The sequence below is a fragment of the Marmota flaviventris genome, chromosome 7 (genome assembly GCF_047511675.1).
Source record: "Marmota flaviventris isolate mMarFla1 chromosome 7, mMarFla1.hap1, whole genome shotgun sequence".
In the NCBI taxonomy this organism is placed as follows: Eukaryota; Metazoa; Chordata; class Mammalia; order Rodentia; family Sciuridae; genus Marmota; species Marmota flaviventris.
In genome coordinates, this window is record NC_092504.1 from 20,327,719 (window position 1) to 20,352,807 (window position 25,089).

Genomic DNA, 25,089 nt, shown 5'->3' on the forward strand with positions numbered 1-25,089 from the left:
AGAGAGATGCTATTTTTAAATTCAAGGCTATGTCTTTGATTTTAAAATCACAATTAGAAAATTCACTAAAGAAAACGTTTGCTCTGATTTCATAAAGCAACTTAATGTTTTAATTCACCTGAACCACCAGCTGAATACTCAGAGGCCATTTTGACCAACTTCCCTAATCCTTGAAAATAGCACATGCTCTTATATTCTTTCAGACACTGATCCCTGGTACAGAAAACAACAATATATCTTTTTTGGTTTTATATTTGCTGTTTTTTTATTGTTGGGATCTGAGTAGGTCCTCTTTGAAAAAAATGCAAATCAAGTTTAAGCCACAGTTGGGTCTTACATCCTGTGTTCTTGGAATTTTAAAATTTCATTCAAAACACACATTATAAACAAAGTCTCCCAAATGACCATGTAGAAAGGAATGTGGCAAAAATCCAGAAACTATTGTAATATTTGGAACTAGCAGAAGCACAAGTAATCAGTGTATGTTTTCAAGAGGGGATTTTGGGTTCCTGTTGCACAAACCCTACAGGGGATTTGCACAGATGAACAAAGCTAAATTCCATATTTGTTGAGTGCCTTTGAAAGAAACCAAACCCTTGACAGTGCATGGAGAGGAAAATGAGGTATTAAAAGGATCTTCTTAGTTACTAATAGCTGTTCATTACACTCATAAATTGAGGAAACATTCTGTCTTATAAATTCATATAAACTCAAGTTCAAAGCAGTACACTTGACAAGCCTGTTCTTTAGCACATTAGTTTGGTATTATTAAGTGGAGACTTAATATTATTAAGTGGGCAGGAGGGCAATGGGGAAAGGCCAATGGGCAGTGCCAAAAATTATGTCATCAAGCCAGGCAAATCCAAATTTTAGAAGCTGAAAGACCAATGGAGCTATTGAGATACCAAGTCATTTTTTGAAAAGGTGCTCTCAAGAATATTCCAGAAAACTGCTCAAAATTAATTTACGTAGAATTAAGGCTAATTATTTTAGAGGCATTTAAAAATCTAGGCTTCAAGGAGAACAGGTAGGTCAGAGAAAGTTGTAATAATACTTCAAAATATGCAATTTGTTCTATGGAAACATCATGGTTCTCTCCCATTCTAAAAACTGAAAGAAAATAACTCCTAAAAAGGAAAGTAGACATTATATTTTAAAAATTAATAATTCAATAAAACATTATTACACTCTCTTGCAAAAAAAAAAACACAAATAAAAAATTAAAAATTGGGTGTCAAGCCAGGGAAGGGAGAAGTGATTAAGAAGTTAGAATGCTTCAAAACGATTCTTCTTAGCAAAGTTTAATATGATAATATCTTATATGTTTCTCATTTTATACCTCAGTTAATTAATGGTCTATAAATTCATCAGTTCTTCAGAACCTGATTAAAAGAATAGCCCTATCTAGAGGAATCACCCTGCATTTCATGCTTACTTTTAATATCATTATTAACACAGTGTAGATCAGCAGGCACAGGTCCTACTGATTCTTTGGCTGCTCATAAATAATTGAATGTGAGTAGATTTTAGCACCTTCATAATGTGCTTCAGTTTCAGTTTTAATATGTTATTCTGAGAAATTTTTGTGAACTTATATAGCATTCTAGGCTGTTTTGCTTTGAATCAGCATGAAAATGCATCAGATCACTGGAAGGAACAAAAGAAAAAGGTTTTCTGCATATAAATTGCACAAGTTTACAATACACAAGCAGGAATTGCATTAGCCTGGCAATTGAGGAGCAGCTTCTCAGAAAAGATAGCAAAGAGGCTATTAAAACTATTCGGTAATCACCATTACAATCGATAATTATCTCTGAATGTTAGCTTTGATGATACGTGACCTCACAGGCAAAATGAAGTGGAAGTCATATTGGACTTTCACCAATGCTAAAGCATTTAGCTAAACTTCCTTAACACACCCAACTCTGATTGCAGTATTTATTTATTTTTTTTTTTTAATGTAAACCTTTTAATGAAGAAGTAAGACTATTGGAGAAGTGAAAGTGGCACAAAATTGTAGGCTAACTGATACAAGTAAAAAGGCTCTAGACTCAGGTAGAAAGATGGCTTCCAGTCTGGGGGTGTTTACTTTTGTGTTTTGGGTGGTGCTGAGGATTGAATCCAGGGACTCACATGTGCTAGCTCCTGCTGTACCCCTGAGCTCCATTCCCAGGCCGACTTCTGTCTGCTTTTGACCTGGCTATCCTTGGGCAAATCATTTGACATTTGGGACTCATTTTTTGCCTTTAAAATAGGGATGAAAAATAATAAAAGAGGAATTAAAAATAACCAATTTACAGATTAGGGTGTGAATGTTGGGGTGGGGTGGGGGGTTAGTAATTGATATCAGTCATTGTCCTTTTATATTTGGCAGCCAGAATCTCAATGCCCATCACATTTCTGTTCCCACATAAGCCCCCTCCCCCACAAAAAAAGGTAGAAATATCCAACTCTGTAGTTCTCAAAGTCCCTTATTTCAACACAGTGCTAGAGTCTAGCAAGTGAACTTAAAATTGCATAGATTGTTGGCACTCCATTCATCTTGTTTGAAAACCCTCCTTTAAGAAATGCAACTTCAAAGTCATTTGGGCAGCTTAAGAAAATGGAATTTACTATTCAGTAAAGGGAATTTTCTAAAGAGTTGACCTACATAAAATCAGCTTCCTTCCCTCACTACATCTATTTCTCCTGTTTAACCTCTTACATAGATCTTATCATTATTAAAACATCTTACTTATTTGTTACCCTTTTATTATCTGACTCCTTACTTGAATTTTTGAATGAAAGTCCCCTGAGGGCAGTGACCTCAGCCTCTTGTTCAGCTGTCTCCCCAGAGCCTAGCACAATACCTGGCTGATAGTGGATGTTTAGCAAGTATTTATTTTTGAATTGATGGATGTCAGAAAAAAATCCAATAAGATGAAAGGAGGACACTGAAATGTGATTTTAAATAAATATCTTATAGAGTGATTGAATTCATTTGAGTTTAAATAACCAATGTAAAGTAAAGCAAATCTACATAACAAAAAAAAGTGAAAGAGGGATAGGGTAAATGAAACCATCAGGTTCTTGAATGATAGAAGGATTTGACAGAGTAGAAAGTATTAGGAGACAATGTAACTATCCGGTGGCAAATTTAGAAGGTTACACTAGGACAGCTTCAGCCTATCAGGCCTGTGATTGTAGGCAGAGGTCTTCACAATTAACTTCTTAAGAAAGTTACAAATGAATACTCTAAAGTATCCAAACAGGAAGGGACTTCTGATCCAAGGACTACCTCCTGCCAGGCATTTTGCAATGAGTGTTACATGTGTTACTTGTTATTCACTACCAACAGATGAGGTGAAAATTAATATTTTTATCCTCCTTTTGCGAATGGTCTTAGAAGTTAAGGAACATATGAATTTGCTATAGACAGATCTGATTGCCTGCATTATTTGACCTCCATTAACACTTATAAATCCAGATAGAACTATGGTATCATTTTATTTTCAGATTCTACTTTGTTCTGAGACAGATAACTTTGATTGCTGTTTAAAAAAACAAAACAAAACAAAAGGTTGTTTCTAGAATATTCCTGGAATGATACTCAAAAAACTAGTAATAGGATTTTAGGATTTTATTTGGAGAGGGCAACCGGGTCCCTTGGGGAGATCATGGCCAAGAGGAGTCTTATTTTTCTGTACATATAGGGTCATCAGAAAAATATAAGATTACATTTTAATTTCAGATAAGCAATAAATAAGTTTTAGTATAAAAATGTCAAGTGCTTCATGGGACAAACGGGGAAGCTTTGTTTCAGGACACTTAAAATGGACTCTTAATCAGATCTGACTTGTTTGCAGTGGAACTTTTGAAATGAGCTTCAGGCACACCCAGACTAGACTCTGGTTGACCTTTGAGACATTGTTAAACTCTGCTAACCTTCTGTACAACCGACCCCTTTCCCCAAAACTACCCAGAGACAGAGACCAGACCTAATCTCTTTCTTAGAAGATAGCTTAACTCTTGTCAGCACTAATCAAAAATCCTGACCAACAAATGATTTCATTAATAACTCTCTCATGGCTTAAAGCTATCAATATAGCCACCATTTTTGCAAAACCTCAGAGCATATATTTAAGTCAGTTAGAATTTGTGCCTTTCTGCATTGCAATCTGACTATTCCCAAATAAAAGTAATTTTTTTTTTGTTGTTCTCAACTAGGTTGATTTTATTCTAGATTGGCAATACTAGAAGCGTATTTGTATGAAATTCAAATGTAACTGGGTGTTCTGTACTTTTATTTGCAAATCTGGCACGTCTATGTATAGTCCCTTCTATAAATTTCAGATTTTGTTCCATGTACTTGTATTACCCATTTTAAAAATACTAGAAAATTTTAAAATAAAGTTGTTTCTGTAATTCATCACATTTTTAGGAGGAGTTTTGGTTAAAAGGACTGGAATGAAACAAAAGTTAAAATATAAGCCCTAAGTTATTTTTGACAAATAACTATAAAAGGACTAAATTCTCAAAGATGATTTTGAAGGCGTGCATGTGGGTGGAAGGGTGCAGGTGAAGGGGCAGGTGGGAATCTGAAAACACTTGCTGGTGGAATTGTGGTCACTGGAGATGGGAGCCCTAAAAGCGATACCTCAATCATGGGTTCTGGGATAAGCCTAAGTCAGGAAAACAAGGAAAAGTTTCTGAATTCCAGGTTGTCTTCAGCTCCGGGGGCAGGGGTGGGGGGGGGGTGTCTTAAATAGATGGACCATTAGAGTTGGAAGAAAATAAACTTTGAGGCATTCTTTCAATTTTTTCATCCTTTCTTTCACATTAAAAAAAAAAAAATTCAGTTTCCAACTCCATTCCTTCCCCCATCCCCAACCCCAGGATCACCAGCTCTCTGGAGTAGTCTAGAAGTGGTGTCCCATTTCTTAGGTCCTCAAGTAACATTAGCACACTTATCTAATTGTCCTTCAAGTGCCCCCTGCCTGAGGCCTTTGGGCCCTAATTCATACTGGTAAACAGGGAGAGCATCAAGCAGGTTATAGAGAAACTGGAGCAGTACACAGTGTAGCTGAATCTGTAGCTGTGTGAATTTAGGAAAGCTACTTAATTCTTCTGGACTTCCAGAGAAATTCCTTCCTTCCTTATTTTCTCTGGACCATAACTTCCTTTAAAATGGGAATAGATCAGGGTATGTCAGCACATGCTTATAATCCAGGGTCTCTGGAAGGAGGATCACAAGTTTGAAGCTAGCTTGGACAATTTAGTCAGACCCTGTCTCAAAATAAAGTGAAAAGGGCTGGGGATGTACCTCAGTGGTAGAGCTAGAGCACTTGACTAGCATGTGCTAGGCCTTGTGTTAATTCCCAGGCCTGGAGGTGGGGTGATGAGTAAAAGGCCTATTCAGGGTGAAGAAAGATCCAAAGAGCTCAGGTCCATTGAAGTCACTTGGATTAAGTTGCTGCATAATAATTCCAGCTATTATTTTTATTTTAAAACGAGATAATTTCACTCCTAAAATGTTAAGGAATCTAATCCTTATCAGAAATATAATCTCAAATTTATCATGAAATTAGAGAGTGAATCAACTAACAAAGTGTCCTGTGGAGTTCATTTTATTATTCAGTTGCCCCTACTTGGACATTTATATCAGCCTATGATCTACGATGCTAAAGTTCATGATCAGTTCTTTATTGACATACACTTCACAAACCACGTAATTCAATCATTTAAAGTTCACATTCAGTGTTTTATAGTATATTCACAGAATTGTGCAACCATCATCACAATTTAGAACATATTTATTACTCCAAACGAAGACCTGTGCCCTTTAGAGTTACTCTGCACACACACACCCATTAGCCCCATATAACTACTAATCAACTATTTCTATAGATTTGCCTTTTCTGAATATAGGTATAAACTGAATGATAGAATACAGTATCTTTTTGTGGTTTGTTTCTTTCATTTAGCATATTGTCAAGGTTTTGTAATGTCTATCAGTACTTCATTTCTTTTTACAGCTTAATAATATTCCATTTTATAGGTATACCACATTGAATTTAACCATTCATTATTTGGTGGACATATGTTTCACATGTTTTCAGTTTTTATGGTTATATACCTAAGAGTGAAATTGCTGAGTCATATAAACAGAGTGTTTTTCAAAATGGCTGCGTCATTTTTAAGAAATGTCTTCTTTTAAAAAATGTCTTTTGCCAAGTAAAAAATTTTATTTTCAGTCCTGGGGATTGAATCCAGGGCCTCACACCTGCCAGGTAAGCCCTCTGCTTCTGAGTGGCAACTCCAGCTCCCTTTGCCCATTTTTAAATTGATCTCTTTGTCTTTTTATTTTCAGTTTTAAGAATCCTTTATATATTCTATCTACTAGACCTTTATCAAATATATGTTTTGCAAATATTTTATTCCTTTCTGTGGGTTATCTTTTCCATAGGTTTTTTTTTTTTTTTTTTTTTTTTTTTTGTGTGTGTGTATGTGTGTGTGTGTGTGATGCTGGGGATCATACCCAGGGCCTTGTGTATGTAGGTAAACATGCCGCCACATGCTTACACCTAGCCCTTTTTCACTTTCCTGATAGTGTCTTTTGAAGCACAAGAGTTTTTAATTTTGATGAAATTATCTATTTTTCTTCTGTTGCTTGTGCTTTTTGTGTCATATATAAGAACCCATTGCTAATCTAAGATCATGAAGACATACCCTTATGCTCTTTTCTATGAATGTTATAATGAATGTTATAATTTTGGTTTTTAAGTTTAAGCATGATCTATATTTTAAGGTATTTTTTATGTATGTTGTGAAGTGTGGACCCAATTTCATTTTTCTGCATATGATTATCCAGTTGTTCTTGAACCATTTGTTGAAAACACTATTCTTTCCCCACTGAATTCTTTTGGCACCATTTTCAAAAATCAAATGGCCATAAATATGAGGGCTTTTTAAAGATTCTTAGATCTATTCCATTGATCTACATGTCTATCTTTAATCCAGTACCACACAATCTTCATTAATGCAGCTTTGAGGAGAATTCAAAGTGAAGAAATGTCAGTCTTCTTTTTAAGATTGACTATTTGAGCTTCCTCTAATTTCCATATAAATTTTACTGAATCAATCTGTGAATCAATTTGTGGGAGGCTGTCACCTAAATAAAAGTGTCTTTTGATCCACAAAGGATGTCTGTCCATTTATTTAGATTTTCTGAAAATTCTTTCAATAATGTTTTGTAGTTTTCAGAGCATAAATCTTGCAGTTCTTTTAAAAATTTGTTCCTAAGTATTTTATTCTTTTTGATGCTATTAAAATGGAATTGTTTTCTAAATTTCATTTTGACATCAGGCACAAGGTGCACACCTGTAACCCCAAATGCTCAGGAAGGTGGGACAGGAATATCACAAGTTCAAGGCCAACCTGAGCAATTTATAGTGAGACCCTATATCAAAATAAGATTAAAAGGGCTAGTAGTGTAGCTAAGTGGTAGAGTGCTTGCTCAGCATGCATGAGACCCTGGGTTCAACATTCAATACAAAAAATAAAAATAAGAAGATAATTTTCAGTATATTTATTGCAAAGAAATAGAATTCAATTGACTTTTGTATCTTGATCTTGTATCATACAACTTTGCTGAATTTGAATATTAGTTGCAATTGTTTTTAATGAAGCCTGTAGAATTTTCTATATACAAGCTAATGTTATCTGCAAAAGAGATGTTTTTACTTTCTCCTTTACAATCTGATGTCTTTTATTTCGTTTCCTTCTCTAATTGTCCTGGTTAGAACAATTAGTAAAATGTTGAATAGAAATGGTGACAGTAGACATCCTTGCCTCTTCCAGCAGTTAATGGGAAAAGCACCAGTCACACCTTTAAATATACTGTTAGTCACACCTTTAAATAAGCTATTGACTGTGGTGTCTCATAGAAGCCCTTTATTGGGTTGAAGAAGAACCATTCTATACCTAGTTTATTGGGCTTTTGTTTAGGATTTTGTATAGGGCTGTTGTTATGGATTTTTGTATCTAAAAGAGGTATATTGGGTCTATGGTCTTCTCCTGTTACAATCTTTTTGGTGAATTGTTTTTTTTTTTTTTAATAATAGACAAGTTAAAAACCAAATGGGTATTAGTTTTCATCTTGGCTGGGCTAATCATCTTCATCCACTCACTGTTACCAAGTCATATAGTTTTAATTTTTTTAATATTACAGCTATTTAAAATAAATCTTTCCTGCATGTCTTACCATGTATACTTTTGTATATAACTTATTAAAATTATCTGATACTCTGAGTACTTGACATAAAATATCCTTTATTGGTTCAAATTTCTATAGCCAAAAAACAAAGAACTTGCTATCAATCATAAATCTCACTTCTAGGACTAGAACGTGTATAAATCATGTACTCTGAGGCTCATTTGTAAAAATAGGGAGGAATCCTCAGCATTGTCCTGAGGATGGACTGAGATGATTGATATCCATGAGAGGATATGAAACACTGTAAACTCAATCATATTTATTGTTACTTCACAAATTATATATCACAGCATCTTCTTGAATAGAAAGTTATTCCATGGCATGCAATCTCTTGAAAAGCCTCTATTGCATAAAGACTAAATGCTTTTTATAATCTGTTTTTAGAAGTTATTTTTCAGTTCTTTTATCTTTTTTTTTTTCTTTTTTCTTTTCTTTTTTTTTTTTTGCCTAGATTCTGTGAGTTGTTGCTTATTTTGGAAACTTGGAAAGTACCATGCAAATACAGATATAGCTATGCTAGTTAAAAATAAAATACTTAGAGTTTGCTGATGAAGGAAAATATGATGCTATGTAGGTATAACTGCTTGATGAAAATCAGATTTGCATTTCAGAAGAACATTTCTGGAGAAATTTAGATGAATTGAAAAGCAGGAGCCAAATACTTCTCCCAGATGATAGTTTATAACTCTCATTGAAGTCAAAAGTAATTCTGAGGGTAGAATTTGGGCCATGTGTTTGGAAAGTTTGAAGAAAAAAAAAAAAAGGCAGCATGCATAAATTTCCAAAACTTTTCAAAGTAGTTAGATGAGAGGCTATTTGTAGTTATGGATTTGGGAAATGTTTTCTCCATTGGCAAAATGTTCATAACACTTTAATTTCCACAGGATGCTAATCATGATAGAATTTAGTTAAATAATCACTTAAGTAGTGAAAACTACATCCAGGATAGTACCAGTTATATTACCTAACATAAGAATTTATTTAAATTGTTTATCTAATGCATTATTTCAAATGAAATATATCATTTTTAGATTGAGATGAAACTTTTCAAGAATACCTATTTCATATCAGTAAGTCCATATTTAGTATCTATTAATAGCTTATCAGAAATTACCATAGAGCTTTTTTCTTGCAGTAATTTCACAAGAGTTCCTTTTTCAAATTCCACATGTTGACATCATGACAATTAAAAATTTTAAAATTAATTAAAAATGGACAGAATGACAATTTTTATAAGAGGTATTGTACAACTTTGATTACGATGTTCAAAAGGGTTATAGGTTAGTTAGCTGTCTTTGACAGAGTTAAGTCTTATTTCATGAAAATTATTTTATATCTTAGTATGTATCAGAGTAGAGGTGGCAAGTCTTTAGTCTATTTTGGACAAGGGTACTAGCCACAAAGGTCATATCTATACGTTGATACTTATCATTACACCATCTATGACACAAACAATACAGATGCAAAGAGTGAAACCTACAGGACAGGCTTTCTTTGAAAAAGTGATTAAGACTATCTTTATCAAGGTACAAGGTTAAGAGGCCAGAGAAGAACTGCAGGGATATTTTTTCTGTTCTAATGATTTGCTATATAACCACAATCAACCTTTTAAAAATAAAGATAATATGTCAGGGCATATATTAAACACCAGTACCTTACTCAAACACAATTCATTCCTTTTAATTATCCACTTTGTTATCTAATTTTATCCATGTAACAAAGCTCTAAGGCAGGTGGTATTAGACTATCCAACAGATAAGAAAAGTGATAGGTAGCAGAATTTCCTAAGGGAAATAACAATTTACTTAATACCTATTGTGTGCTTAGTATTTCATGTAATATTTCAATTAATTCTCAAAAGGACCTTCTGCAATGAGATTATATCACCCATTTGCAAATGATTGTTCAAAGTTGACCTGCTAGTTAGTAGTGGAGGCCCAAGGACTTGGCAAAAGAGCTAGTCCCAGTGTTTTTTTCACTCAGATCCCAGTTGTTGTTGTTTAATGGTAGGCATTTAACACTGGCTTTACACTGCTGCAATATACAATACATGACAAAGTACAAAAAGTCTAGGAAATAAGTAGGGAAAGTTTAGGAAATCAAAATTTAAAAATATTGATTATAAACAGAGAACTGGAATTTTATGATTCACATGGTGTTGTCATTTGTGTAGCTAGTGATAACTGTCTTTATTTTTTCATATTACAAAAAGAATGAAATAGATCAATCACACATGGAAACACTTTCTTTCAATTACATTTGCTATGAAAACTTCTGACAAATTACTAGATTTGTACACATTCCTCTCACCAAATGTGCATATGATTCCATTCACATTCCATATCACTAGGGTAAACGGCCTGTTCATTTTCTTGTTTTACCTTCTGGAAATGCAATACATGTTAGCAAGCTAAGTAAAGCTTAACTCCGGCCTGCATAAACATCAAATTGCCAGGGCCAAAGAATCCTGAAAAAAAAAAAAAAAAAATCAAACACAATTGGAAGGAAAGGGTGAATATTTATTTTTGTTTCTCAAGTCCACCTGAAACCCACTCAGTGACTCATTTTCAGTTCTCATTATTTCTTTTAATCCTGGAGTTAGAGCTTAGTTGCCTTGTAGAATTGCACAATCTGAAGGAATCCTTGTTGGCATTCTTTCAATCTCCTGTGTATTTTACTAACCTTGGCTAACAAATAGTAGAAAATGATAATGTTATGAACACACGGGAGGGAAAAAGATGAACGGAAACTAGTTTAGAAATGTCTGTGCAGCACAGGGCTCCTAATCTATCTTTCTTTCTTTCTTTCAAGTTGTAAAAGTATGGAATGCTTTGTGAATTTGTGTATGACCCTTGCACAGGGGACATGCTAATTTTCTCTGTATCATTCCAATTTTAGTATATAGGCTGCTGATATGAACACCAGGGCTCCTAATTTCTAACGTGAGTTATCAGTGAGGCTTTCTTAGATGCACCATCGGATCATGTTCATATCCTCAGAGGCTCCCATCGCCATTTATAGCAGGTTTCTCATACTTTTTGGATATGTGAGCCTGTTGGAAATTAAATAATAATAAAGATATTGTCACTCTGTATGGGATGTACCAAAGACATGAATTAAATCATTCTATTTGGCCTTTATATGTTTGACTTTTGAAGTGCAAAGGATCTTTTGACACGTTTCTTAAGGATTTTGATGAGATAAATGCAAGTTATAATGAATAATTACAGCTGGCTGTGGTGGCTTGGGAGGCTGAGGTAGGAGGATCACAAGTTCAAAGCCAGGTTCAGCAACTTAGGGAAGCCCTAAGCAATTTAGCAAGATCCTACTGTAGCAATTATATTACAGTATCGTCCTATGTCCTTTAAATGTAGTAACATTTTGAATCTCCACAGCACCCCTATGAAATTTATATTATTGTCTTCACTTTACAGGTGAGGAAACTGCCCTATAAATCACTTGCTTAAGGTCTTATATCTGGAAACCCAGGCAATGTGGCCCTAGAGCCAGTGTTGAACTGTGTCACATGTTTCAGAAAATAGTAATGACCCCCTAACTAGCTATGAACTGCTTCTTGCCCACTGAAGACACAGTCAGGGTCTCCCAAATTAATCATTTTTACTACTTAAATATTTCACTTATTTAATTGAAAAAAAAAAGGACTTATATGCCATTACTCTCTGGGTTAAAACAAACAAACAAACAAAACCCCTGGAGTTAGGTTATACCCAAGTTTTATAACATGATTCTCAAAGCATAATTCATGAACAATATCCATCAGAATCCCTGACACACCTATTTCCCATGCCTCTTCTTCAGCACTCATTTAGAGTCTTGGAGAGTGGAACCCAGGTGGTTTTGATGTCCGTTAACTTTTGAGGACACAATTCTATCAGGTCCTTCTTAGATGCCTGCACCTCTTCATATGCACCAATCCCCCACTTGGGCTTCCTCTGAATGTAAGGGGTGCTTTCACACCTCTGAGCCTGAGCTTGCAGTTTCCTGTGCTTGTCAAGTTTCCTCCTCTTACTGTCAGTTGAACTCCCACTCCAGTCAGAGTCAGCTCAAGAGTCATCTCTGCAAAGGCTTCCCTGGGTCTACCAGGCAAGAAGAGTTAGCCGCCTTTTCCATTGTATTCCAATGCCATTAATTCAGACCTCAGTTCTAGCAGAGTGATTCTGCAACTGGTCTGTGCACTTTGGTAACCAGGGAGTCCCCAGGGGTTAGGGTCTTTGTGTCTATCTTTGTCAAACACTGAAGATGCCTGACCTGTAGTGGTAGATACAATAAACATACCGATTGAAAGGACCACGAATTCAGTTCTGCCATTTTAATTGCACTAAGATAACAGACCATGTCTGTAACTTTCATTAGAAAATAATTCCTCTAGAGTAGAAGAAAGGAAAATTTTTGACTGTTTTTTTTTTTTTTTTGCTTATTTCACATTTATTCCACTTTTTTCTATTTTCCCCTCCTTTTCTTATGTTTTATATTTTGAGTGGGCAATACATACACATATACAGAGTTCAAAGAATCCAAGAAAATAGAGAAAAGAAAGTAGAAAGTAGAAAGTGAGAAAATCCAACTTCTCACCTACATTTTCCAACAGTTGAGCCCCTTGTGGGGAGGCAGTCACTGTTATTTTTTAATGTATTCTTCCAGAACTATTTCAGACACATATAAGCAAATATGCATATATGTATCTATCACTATTTTGCATGCTTTTTAAACTTTATGATCCATTCATGTAACTTATAAGCAGTCTCTGAATATGAATGGACCCACATTATTCCATTCTATGAATTTATTGTGATTTTTAAAAATAAGCCATCTCTTGGATGGAATAACTACTCAGCAGCAGAGCACCTGCTGAGCTATATACAAGGCTCTGAATTCAGCCCAAGACATACCTTATTGACATTTAGGTTGTTACCAGTATTTGTTTTTTGTTTACCTTGATATAATGATGCAATACATAGGTAATTTCACACATGTGTGAGTGCATTTGTAGGATTAAACTTCTAAACATGGACTTGTAGGATTCATAGGTAGTGATAAATATGGCAAAGTGGTTTCCATAAAGATTACATTCATTTCCACATCCACTAGCAAGTCATCAAAATAGCTAGTTCTTCATCTCCTGCTAAGTGTTTTCTTTCCTGAGGTTCTAAAATGGAGAGTACAGTAAACTCTTTATTAAAGGAAGTGTAACCTCATCTACTGGTCTCAGAAGTAAAGACTAGTTTCTTTCTTTTTATTCTTTAGAAAGCTCCATACACTTTTTTTCCTTCCTGGGTAGGCTGATACTGGGGTGGTCATTGTTGGTGTGACCCCAATATTGGTTTTGAACCAGGAGGCCTAGTGAGTTTTCAGAATCATTTCTACTATGCCCTAAAGTGAGATACACCCTATTTCTCCTATTCCTGAAAACTTACCTTGTACCAGGCATTGTTCCAGAGGCTGAGGCTTGAACATTGAACTAGACAGGCAAAAGTCTCTGCCCTCATGAAAGATATATTATAATGGGAGGAGGCAGACAGTGAATACAACACAGGAGTATGAGCTATGGTGTTTCTTTGTGATGAATGTCATGAGCAAAATAAAGAAAGAAGAGGGTGAGGAGAACGAGAGCCACTCTAGTGAAGGTTGGTCAGGGAAGACCTCATGAGAAGGTGATATTTGAGTTAAGACCAAACTAGGGAGCCATAAGGTGTCTAAGTGAATGGCATTCTGGGTAGAGAAAAGAACCAAAACCTGGGGTTGAGAGTGTGCCTGGTGCGTCCCAGGAGCCTCAAGGAAGAAGGGTGGTTGGTGCTTAGCAAGTGAGGTGAGGTCAGAGAGGTGAGATGGCAGGCCGGGTTGCAGTGGTCTTCACAGTGAGATGGGAAGACCTTTGTAGAGTTTTAGAGGTTATTTCAGAACAGCCCCCAGAGAACAGACTGAGGGAAGGTAAGAATGGAAGAAGGGAGCACTAAACAGGAAGCTTCTGGTGAACCAGGTGGGAAATGAGATGGATTAGACTAGACTGGTGTTAGGACAGTGGGTATGTTTTGAAGGTGGAGTACTATGGTTTGGATATGGATGAAGGGTATCCCTTCAAGGTTCATGTGTTAGAATCTTGGTCCCTGTGGTGATGATGTGAGATGGTCCATGGCGAAGTACTTAGGTTGTTGAGGGTGCTGCCTTCAGAAGGAACTAATGCTGGTCTCATGGAGTGAACAAAAGTAAATTGTTAAAAATGAAGACAGCTTGGCGAGGTGGGCTTCTGTAATCTCAGTGACTCAGGAGGCTGAGTCAGAAGGATTGCAAGTTTGAGACCAGCCTCAGAAACTTAGTGAGACCCTGTCTCAACATAAAAAATAAAAAGGGCTGGAGATATAGCTCAGTGGTAAAGTGCACCTGGGTTTAAAAAAGAAGAAAAAGTGAAGAAGAGTAAGTTCCTTTCCAGTCTCTGGTTATCTCTCACCCCATGCAAGTGATCTCTGTTACCCATGTGTTCCTACCATTTTGACAACATTTGCCATTAGGTCCTTACTACAGCCAAGTAGGCATTTTGTTATAGTAACAGAAAATGGATTAATACATGCAAACAGCATGATTTCCTGCATGACTGGATTTCAGGTGTGAGAGACAAGCAAGAATGTCTCCAGGATTCTTGGCTGAAGTGGAAGGAAGGAGTTGCCATTTATTGAGATGGGGAAAGGTTGTGAGTGGAGCTGTTTCAGGGTGAAGGTGAGGTGTCATGATTAGATTTGTGGTTATAATGGCTTTCTGAGTTTTCTGGGACTCTCAGGTGGCCTTGGTTCCAAATTAGATCATGGCCTGTCCTAAATCATGGCTGAAATGCCTTTCTGGATGAAGGTTTCAAGGAATATGTGTCCAAGGATACTGTCCTTTCTTGAACTCTCCTTTTCCAAATCAAACTTGCAATGATATATTGTATTAAATGTTGTTACATTTCCTCTTTCTGTGCCAAGTATATAATCAAAAGAAATAGTCAAATACACATACACAGAAAACCTTGAAAACAACTAAAAAATTTGATTTCCCTGCCACTATATAATCAGCAGAACTTGGGCCTCTATTAGAGGATTCAGTGTTCCAATATAAAAATTGAATTCAATTCTATATTTGCAGATCCCTGATATCAGCAAAGCACTAGTTCGTGTACAATGCCAGGCTAGGCTGGTTGGAAACCACAGCAGGTCAATCTGAAAAGCAGCTGACTGGAGAATGTAATCGGGAACTCATTAGACATTATCCAAAAAGAAGGGATGCACTTAAAACGATAGTCACTAAATAACTTAATAAGATGATCCCTAAAACGGGGCTGTTTATTACAACCACTACACAAAAGCATGGAAAGAGGAAGGAAGCAAAACCATTACTTTAAGCCACATTAGTGGGACAAAAAAAGAACATAGTGATTACTTTATAAGGCTAGGAAGAAACTGAAGGAAAGAAAGAAAGAAAAAATTAGTGTCCTTTTTATACCAGGCAACAAAGTGAGAGTGCTGGATCAGCTTTACTCCCCCCCCCCCCCCCCCCGCCCAATTTATACCATGGCCAGCAGGAAGATCAGAAAACCATCCACTGCTAAAGAAGAACATTTGCTAAAGGAATACGAACTTGTTTTAAAGCAAGTGAAGTGGTGGCCAGACTAGGTGACTCAGAGGCATGACTCAAACCCAACACTTGGGGGCTGTCTGTCAGCTCCTGGAGGCTGGGGGCGCGACGTCTAACACGTTTCAGGAAAGTACCAGGCTCGTGGAGGGCGACAGGAAACCTCCCGGGAGTCTGGGCTGGGGCTCCTGCAGCCCTAGAACATAACCTCTCACTCTCCGCTTCAGGGGAAGTTCCTAATCTCCAGGCTCCCCCCCACCCATTTTTTTCCATCAAGCCTCCCAGGGAGTGTGTGTGTTTGTGCGCTAGACCTCGGGCCTCGGTCCTCCGCCCCTTGCTCCGGGCCACGCGCCCACTCGCCCCGCCTCCGCAGCAAGCCGCTCCCTTCCCACCCCGGCAGCGCCCGCCGCCCGGGCACGCGCGGCACGAACAGCGCCTGGAGCTGCTTAAGACACCTGTCCAGCCTGGGCTCCGCGAGATTTGACGCGAATGCATAGGCAACAGGGGGGCACGTTCTCGCGAGGCTTAGAAAATTTCCCACGGCCTATGTTGTGTCTGAGCGGAGTAGTGGAAGGCGGTAGGAAGGCGGTGTAGCGTGAGACTGGACTGCCCGCATTAGGCACATGCGCAATGTCGTTTGCGCGTGCCGCGCCAATCCTGCAGCGCCTTCAGCAGGTTTCAGGCGGCGGATTCCAGTTCTCCGGGTTTTGGGGCTCCCTGTTGGAGGCCGTGCTGAATCTGGGAATCTCTAGGAAAGAAAAGGGCGAGGGAGGGGGAAACCAGGTGCTGCAGGTAGGGGGGGATAAGGGGCGGGGTTCCGGCCCTGCACCTTGCCATTAAATGCCTAGCCGGCCTCCTTTGCTGGGGCTTTCGGACTTAGGCCGCCTGAAGAAAGTTTCGGGTTGCATGCAGTGTCCTCGGCTGCGTGAGGCCCACGGGAGCATCCGTCTTCTGTGCATCTCCATAAACTCCTGGGCTCACAGGCAGCTGGAGGCTCCGATGTGCTCCTAGAGAGGCTCCCACTGCAGACAGCTCATCTCTCTGCTCCGTTCATCAGGAGCTTTAAGCAGGTCTGATTCAAGGGTGACAGAGCGTGGCTTTCAATTCCAGCTCAGGTTTCACTTCTGGAAATAACTACTCAGCAATCTGGTGTGTGTCTCTGAGGTGGACGTTAGGGGTACTTTTGCCAGAGGCCTCCGGCTGACATTTTGCACCCAAGAAGAAGGAGCTAAGGCGACAGAGCTCAATTGCAAAAGTTTCCCATCTACAGAGCTCTGGAAGGGTCGGACCACTATGTAATCATGCCCGTCTCCCCAGTTGCATGGGGGTCGAATGAATGAAGGTAGTTCCTGGTATGTCACTCTTCTGAGCCCCAGTCATATAGCTCCTGCATCTATCGCTGAGATTAGTATAAAGGAGATGTCCAACGAACGTCTGAATGAATGAAAAGGGCTGGGAATCTAGAGTGAGCGGGAAGCCACAAGGAAAACACCCACTTGAGGAGGTGTTTCATCTAGGCCTGTGAAACGCGGCACATTTTCCCAGGACCCCTCCTCCCTACCCCTCGGCCCCGCCTCCTGACCCTTCCATTCCCTGTCCCCGTAGTAATCCCCTCCGGTTTTCCTCAGTCTCCACGTACGTCCCTGAGGGCGCGTCCCAAAACCCGGATAACCGGAGCGCTCCCCATGGACCACACGGAGGGCTCGCCTGCGGAGGAGCCGCCTGCGCATGCTCCATCGCTTGGGTAGGTTTCCAAGGAAGGCAGAGAGCAGGATCCCCTACTCCGCGGGCGGCGCGAGGCGTCTGGCTCTTCGCGGCGGCTGCTAGGGGAAAAGGAGCGCGGGGGCTGGGTGGAATCAAGGAGTGAGGAAAGAGGGAAGGGGCGGGGGAGAGGGACCTGGGAAGGCGTCAGGGGGAATCTCGCGAGGGTTGGAGTTTTGGCGAGAGTTTGTGGAAGATGGCGCCTGTTGTGACAGGGTAAGTCTGGGGGAACCGAGCGCTGGGAACCGGGAAAGTTGCAGGCGTCTGGCAGCCCGTGGAGGGCGGCGGGTTAGAGTGCCGCGGCGCGCCTGGACGCCGGGGGCCGCGGGGGTGGCGACGCGTGTGCCGAGCGCGGCGGCGTGTGGCTGTGCGCTGCCCGCTCTGCGCCGCCGTGGCTCGGGCTCCGGCGCGTGAGGGCGGGCGGCGGCGGCGGCGAGGCCGGGGGGTGCGGGCGTGAGTGCCGCCGGGCGCGCGGGGCCCGCGGGCGCCGTGCCCGCCGCGCGCCTCCCGCACCGCCGCCCGCGGGCCCTGCCTCGGGGCCCCGCGCAGCTTTGTTCCTCGCGGCGGTCGTCGCCTCCTCGCCCCTCCGGTGCCCCGGGCCCTGGGCGCTTTGTCTTTCCGCGCTGTCCCCCCGCGACTCTCTACCCCCGGCCCTTTGTTTCGCTGCCTTGGGCGCTTTGTCCGCCCCGCCGCGCCCCGCATCCCTTCTCCATCTCTTTCCCTCCGCTGTCCTTCCTCCCGTGCCCCTTTGTTGTGTTCCTCTCTTCTTGGTGGCCCAGTGACCTGCCACAGCCCAGGCACCAGATTCCTGTTTTTATTTTTCTTTCTTTGTCTTTCTCGTGTGTCTCCCCTCTCACCTTTCTCTTTGGCCCTGGATCACCCCCAGAGGCTTTGTCTCCCTCATATAGTGGCTTATTTTCCCAGTACCCCCCTTACCCTCCCATCTTCGTGTGATTTATCCGCTGCCCACCGTGTTTGTCTGCTGAACTGTCTCAGCCCCGGGGACTCCATCTGGTGCTTGGAAGTGCGGACAGACTCTAGGGCTTGTTGTTTTGTGAATCTGAAGGATGCTTGGGGATACTTAGTTTCCTCCTCCGCCCCCTCCTCTCCTCTGCACCCCTTTCTCTCGGGATTATGTGTACCCCCCTCCGGGGGGGGGGTTAATACTGCTTTTAAGGGGACTCCAGTTTTCATTGCCATCTCTTTGGGTTCGTGGTTGTGCTTGGAAACAGTAGCCCTGAAAAAGATCTAGTCTCTTGATGGTTATCCCCCCGCCTCTCTGCCCCTTGGTGTTTCTGGTGGCGTTGGCCAAGGGCAGCTGTCGTAGCTTTGCATTTGGGTTACCTGCTGCTGGGTGGCCGGGTATTGCAGAACGAATAGAAGTAGGCGAAAGGTGGCTCTCTGCCCCCCACCCCCACCCCCACCCCGCCCCTATCCTACCGATGTTTGAGAATAGTTTCAGATATCCATGATGGATATTCATTTGGTATGTAAATAGGAATTGAGCGAATTTCAGTATTAAAACCTTGTGAATGTTGGGGTGGACAATTTGAGCATTTTCCAGAATCTAGTTGTACAGTTTATTTTGCCAGTAACTCCTGCTTCATAAAGCGAGTTGTCCTGCTTGGAAACTTGATAAAAATGATTTGCTTTTTCTTAATCATGAGAGTTCACATTTTACAATCGTTGTAATTTGCAGTTAGTGTTTACAATTTGTGCTTTTTGCATCTTCTGTCCCATCATTGGGATTAAACGCCGAAGAGTGCAGTTTCTGGTTGATGAATACAAGAGTGCAGTTTCTGGTTGATGAATACTGCTTTTAGGATCTTTGTGGAATATATTAATCACATGTACTCAAAAGACATAGAAGTAATAGCTTTAAGTGAGGTTATCTTAAAGGCAATTCCTGATGTTAAAGGAGTATTAAGTTGTTCTCAGCTCTTGTTACAATAATGTTAAAAGCTTGGGGTTATATCTGTGGGGATGTGGTGTATTGTAAATAAGTGGCCTGAATTATTCTTGTGCTAGGAATAAAAAGTATTAGGTTTACCAGGATTATTATTTTTTTCTACTAGTTGATCACTACTTTTAGAAGATACATTACTGGTAAAATCTTTTGGAATGTCATTTGATTTATGCACTGAGGTTCCACACAAAGTGGACCTGATAGAGGATATGCAAGATCTGCTAAAAGGAATCCTGGCACAGTGGAAAGCTTTTTTGTTGTTGTTGTTGTTTATTAAGACAGTGATTAGAATTAATAGGTTGAATTCTGATTGAAGGAAAACCATACTTTCATGATTGATACCTGAGGTGTTTGTGAGAATTTGCAATCTCAGTTCATGAATTATTTTTGTCAATAACTATTGTCTCCCTTCTTGTTCTTAGTATGTAATCTTTTGAAGGTAAAATCATGAGCATACTGGTTCTGACTGTAAATAAAGTGTAAATACTATGTAATAATAGAAAGTATTTTGCTCTGATTTGTGCATCTAAGAATGATTACATAGTTATCATAAAGTCACTTTTACAGTTTGAGTTGTGTAGTTCCTAAACACTGTTAAGAATTTTATGTCATAACCAAATAAAACAGTGCCTTTAATTTATGTCAAACAGCAACATATATGGGAATATATAGGATAAGTTATGTTTGGGAAACTTTCATTTCAAATATTGACTATCAAAACTTTGAATTATTATCTGTGAATATTACAACGGGACTGCAAGGAGTATATTTTTAGAAGATAATATCAGGCTCACTTGCAGTATGTTCGGATCTGTTCTAATATATGTTTCTAGGCATTAGATTTTTAAAAGTTTGTTAAAAAGTTACTTCGTGTTACCAACAGATGTCTACTAATGTCTTTTAAATGGGTAAGATAAATTGTTTTTTGTGGGGGGAAGCCACTCTTGGCAGATGTAATTGATTAAGTAATCTTTCTTTGGAACCTTGGATGAGTAAAGCATTCAGAAAAGATGACTTTGTTTGAAAGTTCTTATAGATCTTAATTCTGGTGTTCAGTCATTTTTAGAAATAAGACTTAAGACTTGGCTTTAAAGCATTATTTTGCATTTTGCTTCCTCCTAATACTAAATTTCATGTTATTTCAACTAGGGGCAGTATTTTCTCATGGATTGACTAAAAGTTGTTATTTTTGGCATCTGGCTTTGTGATTATTTCCAAGTTATTTTACTTCCCCTGGGCCAGTTTCCTAACTCTGTAGTAAAATGGGGATTGTAATAACTTGCCACATCTGCACAGGATTGCTGTGCCTTAAGATTTATAGAGCGCATCCTTGGATGAAAGGTGTGGTTAACGTCTACGAATTGTTACTGAAATAAGCTAATGTGAAGTAGGTCATATTTTATAGGAAGTCAAGTAGGAGGTTATGAACTAAATTCTTGGCAAGTTACAGCAATGATAGTGGGATTAAAAAAAAAAAAGCCCAAATATGTATTTTAGTTTGGGTAATGAAACAGATACCCTGCCCCCTCCCCCAACTTAAGGGAGAGTGTGGACAAGCAAAACAAATTACAGAGTGGTCGTTGTGTTTTGTAAGAGACTAAAGATCTGTCAAACTCAAATGTAATAATACATTATAAAATTATGGGATGTCTTCTGTTGATTTTTTTTTTCTGCCTGTAGTAATATTTTTAAAAGATAGCATGAAATGTTTTCGCCTGTTAATAGTAATGACAAATTTGCATGTGTCTTAGTATTATAATGCTTTGTCATTTGTTCTCAACAATATTTTCTAGTCACCAGAACTATAATTTCAGACTTGATACTTTGTTATAGGAAAGTGGTGTTTGGAGGACACTGTAGATATTTACTGAAGGAATGAAGCCTATTGCTTCTGTATTTCTGGTGGTGATATTGGATTGGTTGTCATCTAGTTCCCCAGGCCAGGATTTTGGTTTCATGTCCCATTAAACCTTTACTCCACTACCATAGTTTATGCTCTTGTCATATCTCACCTGGATTATAGCAGATGTATAGACAGCCTCTTTCTGCTTCTAGATCCACACCCATTTTCCATCTTACACATGGCTGCAGAACAGTGTTTCTGTAGAACAAATCTGATCACTCCACTCTTTAGTTTAAAAACCTTTCAATGGCTCCCCCTAGCAGCCTTCATTTAAAAGAGGCAACAGAGTGGAGAGTTTTGAGCTTATATTTAGGATTTAATCTGCTCAGATTTCATTTGTCTCTGCCTCTTCAAACCTCTATAGCATTGTCAAATTATCCTATCCTTACCTCTTTCATCACTTGCAGGATAATTATTCCTAACTTAAAGAGTTGTTATGAAGATTAAATTAGATAATGCATGAAAACATTTAGTAAAATTCTTGGTACATAGTAAGTGCATATAAAAATGTTTGCTGGCATGGTTTATAGGTTCCTCGGAATGTATTTTGTTAACATCTTCTCCAGCTAAATTGTTTGCCTTTTTCTCTTTCTTCATATTCACTGTATTTAAGAATTTGGAGTTCTCTATATAGGCCCAGAACTTTAATGCATAAGGGTTTATCAAAAGTACTGGTCTTTACTAGGTTATTATTCAAGAGTAAGGTCAGGATATTCTATACAGATCTAAGAGACTAGGTATGGTGTTCCTGCTGTGTGTTATTAAAGGACTGGTGTAATTCTTTTGGAAATGTCTTATTAAATTGTAATTATCATATTCAAATGCTGTTCATTACTTGGTGGCATATACCATTTTTTTTCTTAATCATTTATGTATTCTTAGAAGAGTGCCAGCACATGATAGGACTTCAAAGAAAATATGATTATATAGGCAGAATTTGAGATATATCTACTTGTAGGTGTTTTGTATTTGATTTTGATTATGTAAAGGAACAATTCCTGAAATACCTGGAGGTATAATTTTCAGCCATAGATAGTGTCATTGCACCTGAGAAAGTTATAGTAAAGCTCTTGGGGAAAAGTACTTTTTTTTGGTGGGGGGATTACCAGGAATTGAACTCAGGGGCACTCGACCACTAAGCTACATACCCATCACTATTTTGTATTTTTTATTTAGAGACAGGGTCTCACTTGGGTTGCTTAGTACCTTGCTTTTGCTAAGGCTGGTTTTGAACTCTCTATCCTCCTGCCTTAGCCTCCCCAGCAGTTGGGATTACAGACGTGTACCACTGTGCCAGGCAAAATTTTATTAGAATGCTACATTTTATTGTATCTACAAAACAGGCAAGCTTAACTTTCACATTTTGCTTTTTATGTGGTTGACTGTCAAATATTTCTCAAAAGATTTCATGTTTAAAAAAGTGTTTTAAGTACTTCTAGATGCATAAACCTTAGGGCACTACAGACAGCATTTTTGGGGATCCATGTCATAAAATCACTTAAGAAATTTATGATCTAGAGGAAGACTCAGGTTGTGTGGACAGATTGCATTTATGTACCAGGCACATTGTGACTATTATGTCAGGTAAAGTATGTGCAGTTATAATTAGAAAGGTCAAATAAAACAGTGTGGTAGGTGTGATTTATAAATCATAAAGCACTTTATACAGATATCTTAATTATCATAACAGTTTCTTCTGGTACCCTTTCATGGGCAGGGTTCAAGATGGACTTTTTATACTGCAGCCTGTGGTTTGTGGGTCATGTTTTAGAAAAGCAGCAGTGTATTTAGTACAGAGGACCACAACCTTGGAAATATGTGCTTTGGCATTTTAAACAGACATATTTGGTAAATTACTGCTTTACCACAGATGTTGTCATTGAGTCACCCCCAACTTTTTGGGGTCTACTTCTTACTGCTCTTTTCTCTGCTTGGACAGCCATAAAAATGTAGGAATGTTGAATGCCCAGCTGCTACCATCTCTCAGACACTTACCATGACCACAGTTCTGGAGGCCTCTTAGGCCTGGCACAGCATCATGGTGTTGCTTATGCCTCATTAGGCCTGCTTCTGCTTCAGGGGCTGAAATGATATCCCAGTGCACTTCTCCAACATATCAAACTTACTTAAGGGCATGGGGGAGGGGCATATATCGGCAGTAGTGTAAGTTATAGTAATTACCTGTGTGTATAAATATTTGTGTAAGTTTGTTTTGTTGACACAGTGCATGGAAATAAGCATGGCAGCTTTTCAGTCAGATTGGTGAAGTTCATGGTAGTCTTGGAAATATTTACACTATCTTAACTTTACCAAGGGAAAAAAAAAAAGATAGAAAGTTGCTTCTTTGGCATTCTAAGTTGCAAAATCCTTGCAATGAAAGTGCCATACCTGAGGGATAGGAGATGAAATGCACTAGAAAATCAAGTTGACTGTTGCTTTTAATTCCTCTCCCCAAGTTTCTTGAAGTCTTAACTTGGTTGTAGAGCTAATGTACACTGTTAATTAGATGATAATAATAAGTATAAGAGTAGTTTCTCATAAAAAGTTTATATAACCAGGAAAAGTGTTTGTCATTCTATAAAACTTTTTTATAAATGTGGTAAAGCATTATAGAAGTTCAGTATTGCCGTATGAACTATAGAACCAGTGTGTAGGGTATTTAATTATTATGACCAACTTATTTTGGGGTATAACCTGATATGCTATAGAACATACTAATTTTAGACTAGTTTGCATCATTGAAACAAAGGTATTTGTTTCTTTTTTTTTTTGAAAACTGCAAACCTATTAAGATCTTTCCTTATTTTGCAAGCATACCTTTTCAAATAATATTTCTGGTTTGAGTGTGAGAAAGTTTTTCATGCAAAAATATTATATAATTCTGTACAAAGTTCCTAATTACACCAACTGGAGTAAGCAAAAACATCCAAGGTTGTCCCAAGATTCAAGGGAATGAGTATGACCATGCTTTAGTCGCATGTATGATAATATGTAATAAATCCAATAAATAAAATACATAATAAATATATTGTTTTAATAACAACATATATTATAGTCTTATTAGGTGTAAAACTGCTTTGTGCCTGCCCTGTACAGATGAATATGTGCTTTGGTATATGACTTAGTGGAAAGTATATGGATAATTAATATTTAAGGGAAATTATTGTAAGTGCCGTGACAGATGTAGAGTGTTGATGATGGAAACAGGTGTGAATGATTGTGTCAGGTGTGTATGTGGGGGAGTTCATAGAAATGGTTAGAGTTGGCATTTTAAATTAAACTGGAAAGTGTTTGGAGGTCTTTTGGAGGACCTTGAGTCCTAAGCCAAGTATTTGAATATCAATCAGGGATGCAGAAGAAAGGGGTAGGACATTGGATGATTTAGATGAGGTGAACTTGGATGTAAACAGTAGGAAATGGATTGAAATTTGTGGCTACTATATAAGAGAAACATGGTCTTAAAGATAGACCTAGGATAGAAAGGCAAAAAAAAAAAAAAAAAAAAAGGCTTTTTTTGAGGCATCATGGTATGGGGATATAGGGAAATTTGTAATCAGTGTACTGTCATCCAAATATTATTGT

At 38.7% G+C, this 25,089-nt stretch overlaps 1 protein-coding gene and 1 non-coding gene across 5 annotated transcripts in view; one reads left to right on the top strand and one right to left on the bottom strand.

The window, feature by feature from the left end:
* Rbpj (recombination signal binding protein for immunoglobulin kappa J region) overlaps window positions 1-25,089 on the top strand; it is a 216,603-nt gene that overhangs the window by 98,652 nt on the left and 92,862 nt on the right. Inside the window, exon 1 of one of the 4 annotated variants that reach the window (XM_027938958.3) lies at window positions 17,759-17,854. The exons of 2 other annotated variants lie outside the window; for them this stretch is intronic. In XM_027938958.3, the coding sequence (XP_027794759.1) occupies window positions 17,835-17,854 (20 nt within the window). In that variant the 5' untranslated portion in view covers window positions 17,759-17,834. Of the gene's footprint in view, window positions 1-17,758; window positions 17,855-25,089 lie in introns of those variants that run through there. One more of the 4 variants, XM_071614200.1, reaches the window with a different exon arrangement.
* Window positions 11,070-11,176, bottom strand: LOC114101024 (U6 spliceosomal RNA). The gene has a single exon (XR_003584204.2). It is a non-coding gene; the product is annotated as a U6 spliceosomal RNA (small nuclear RNA).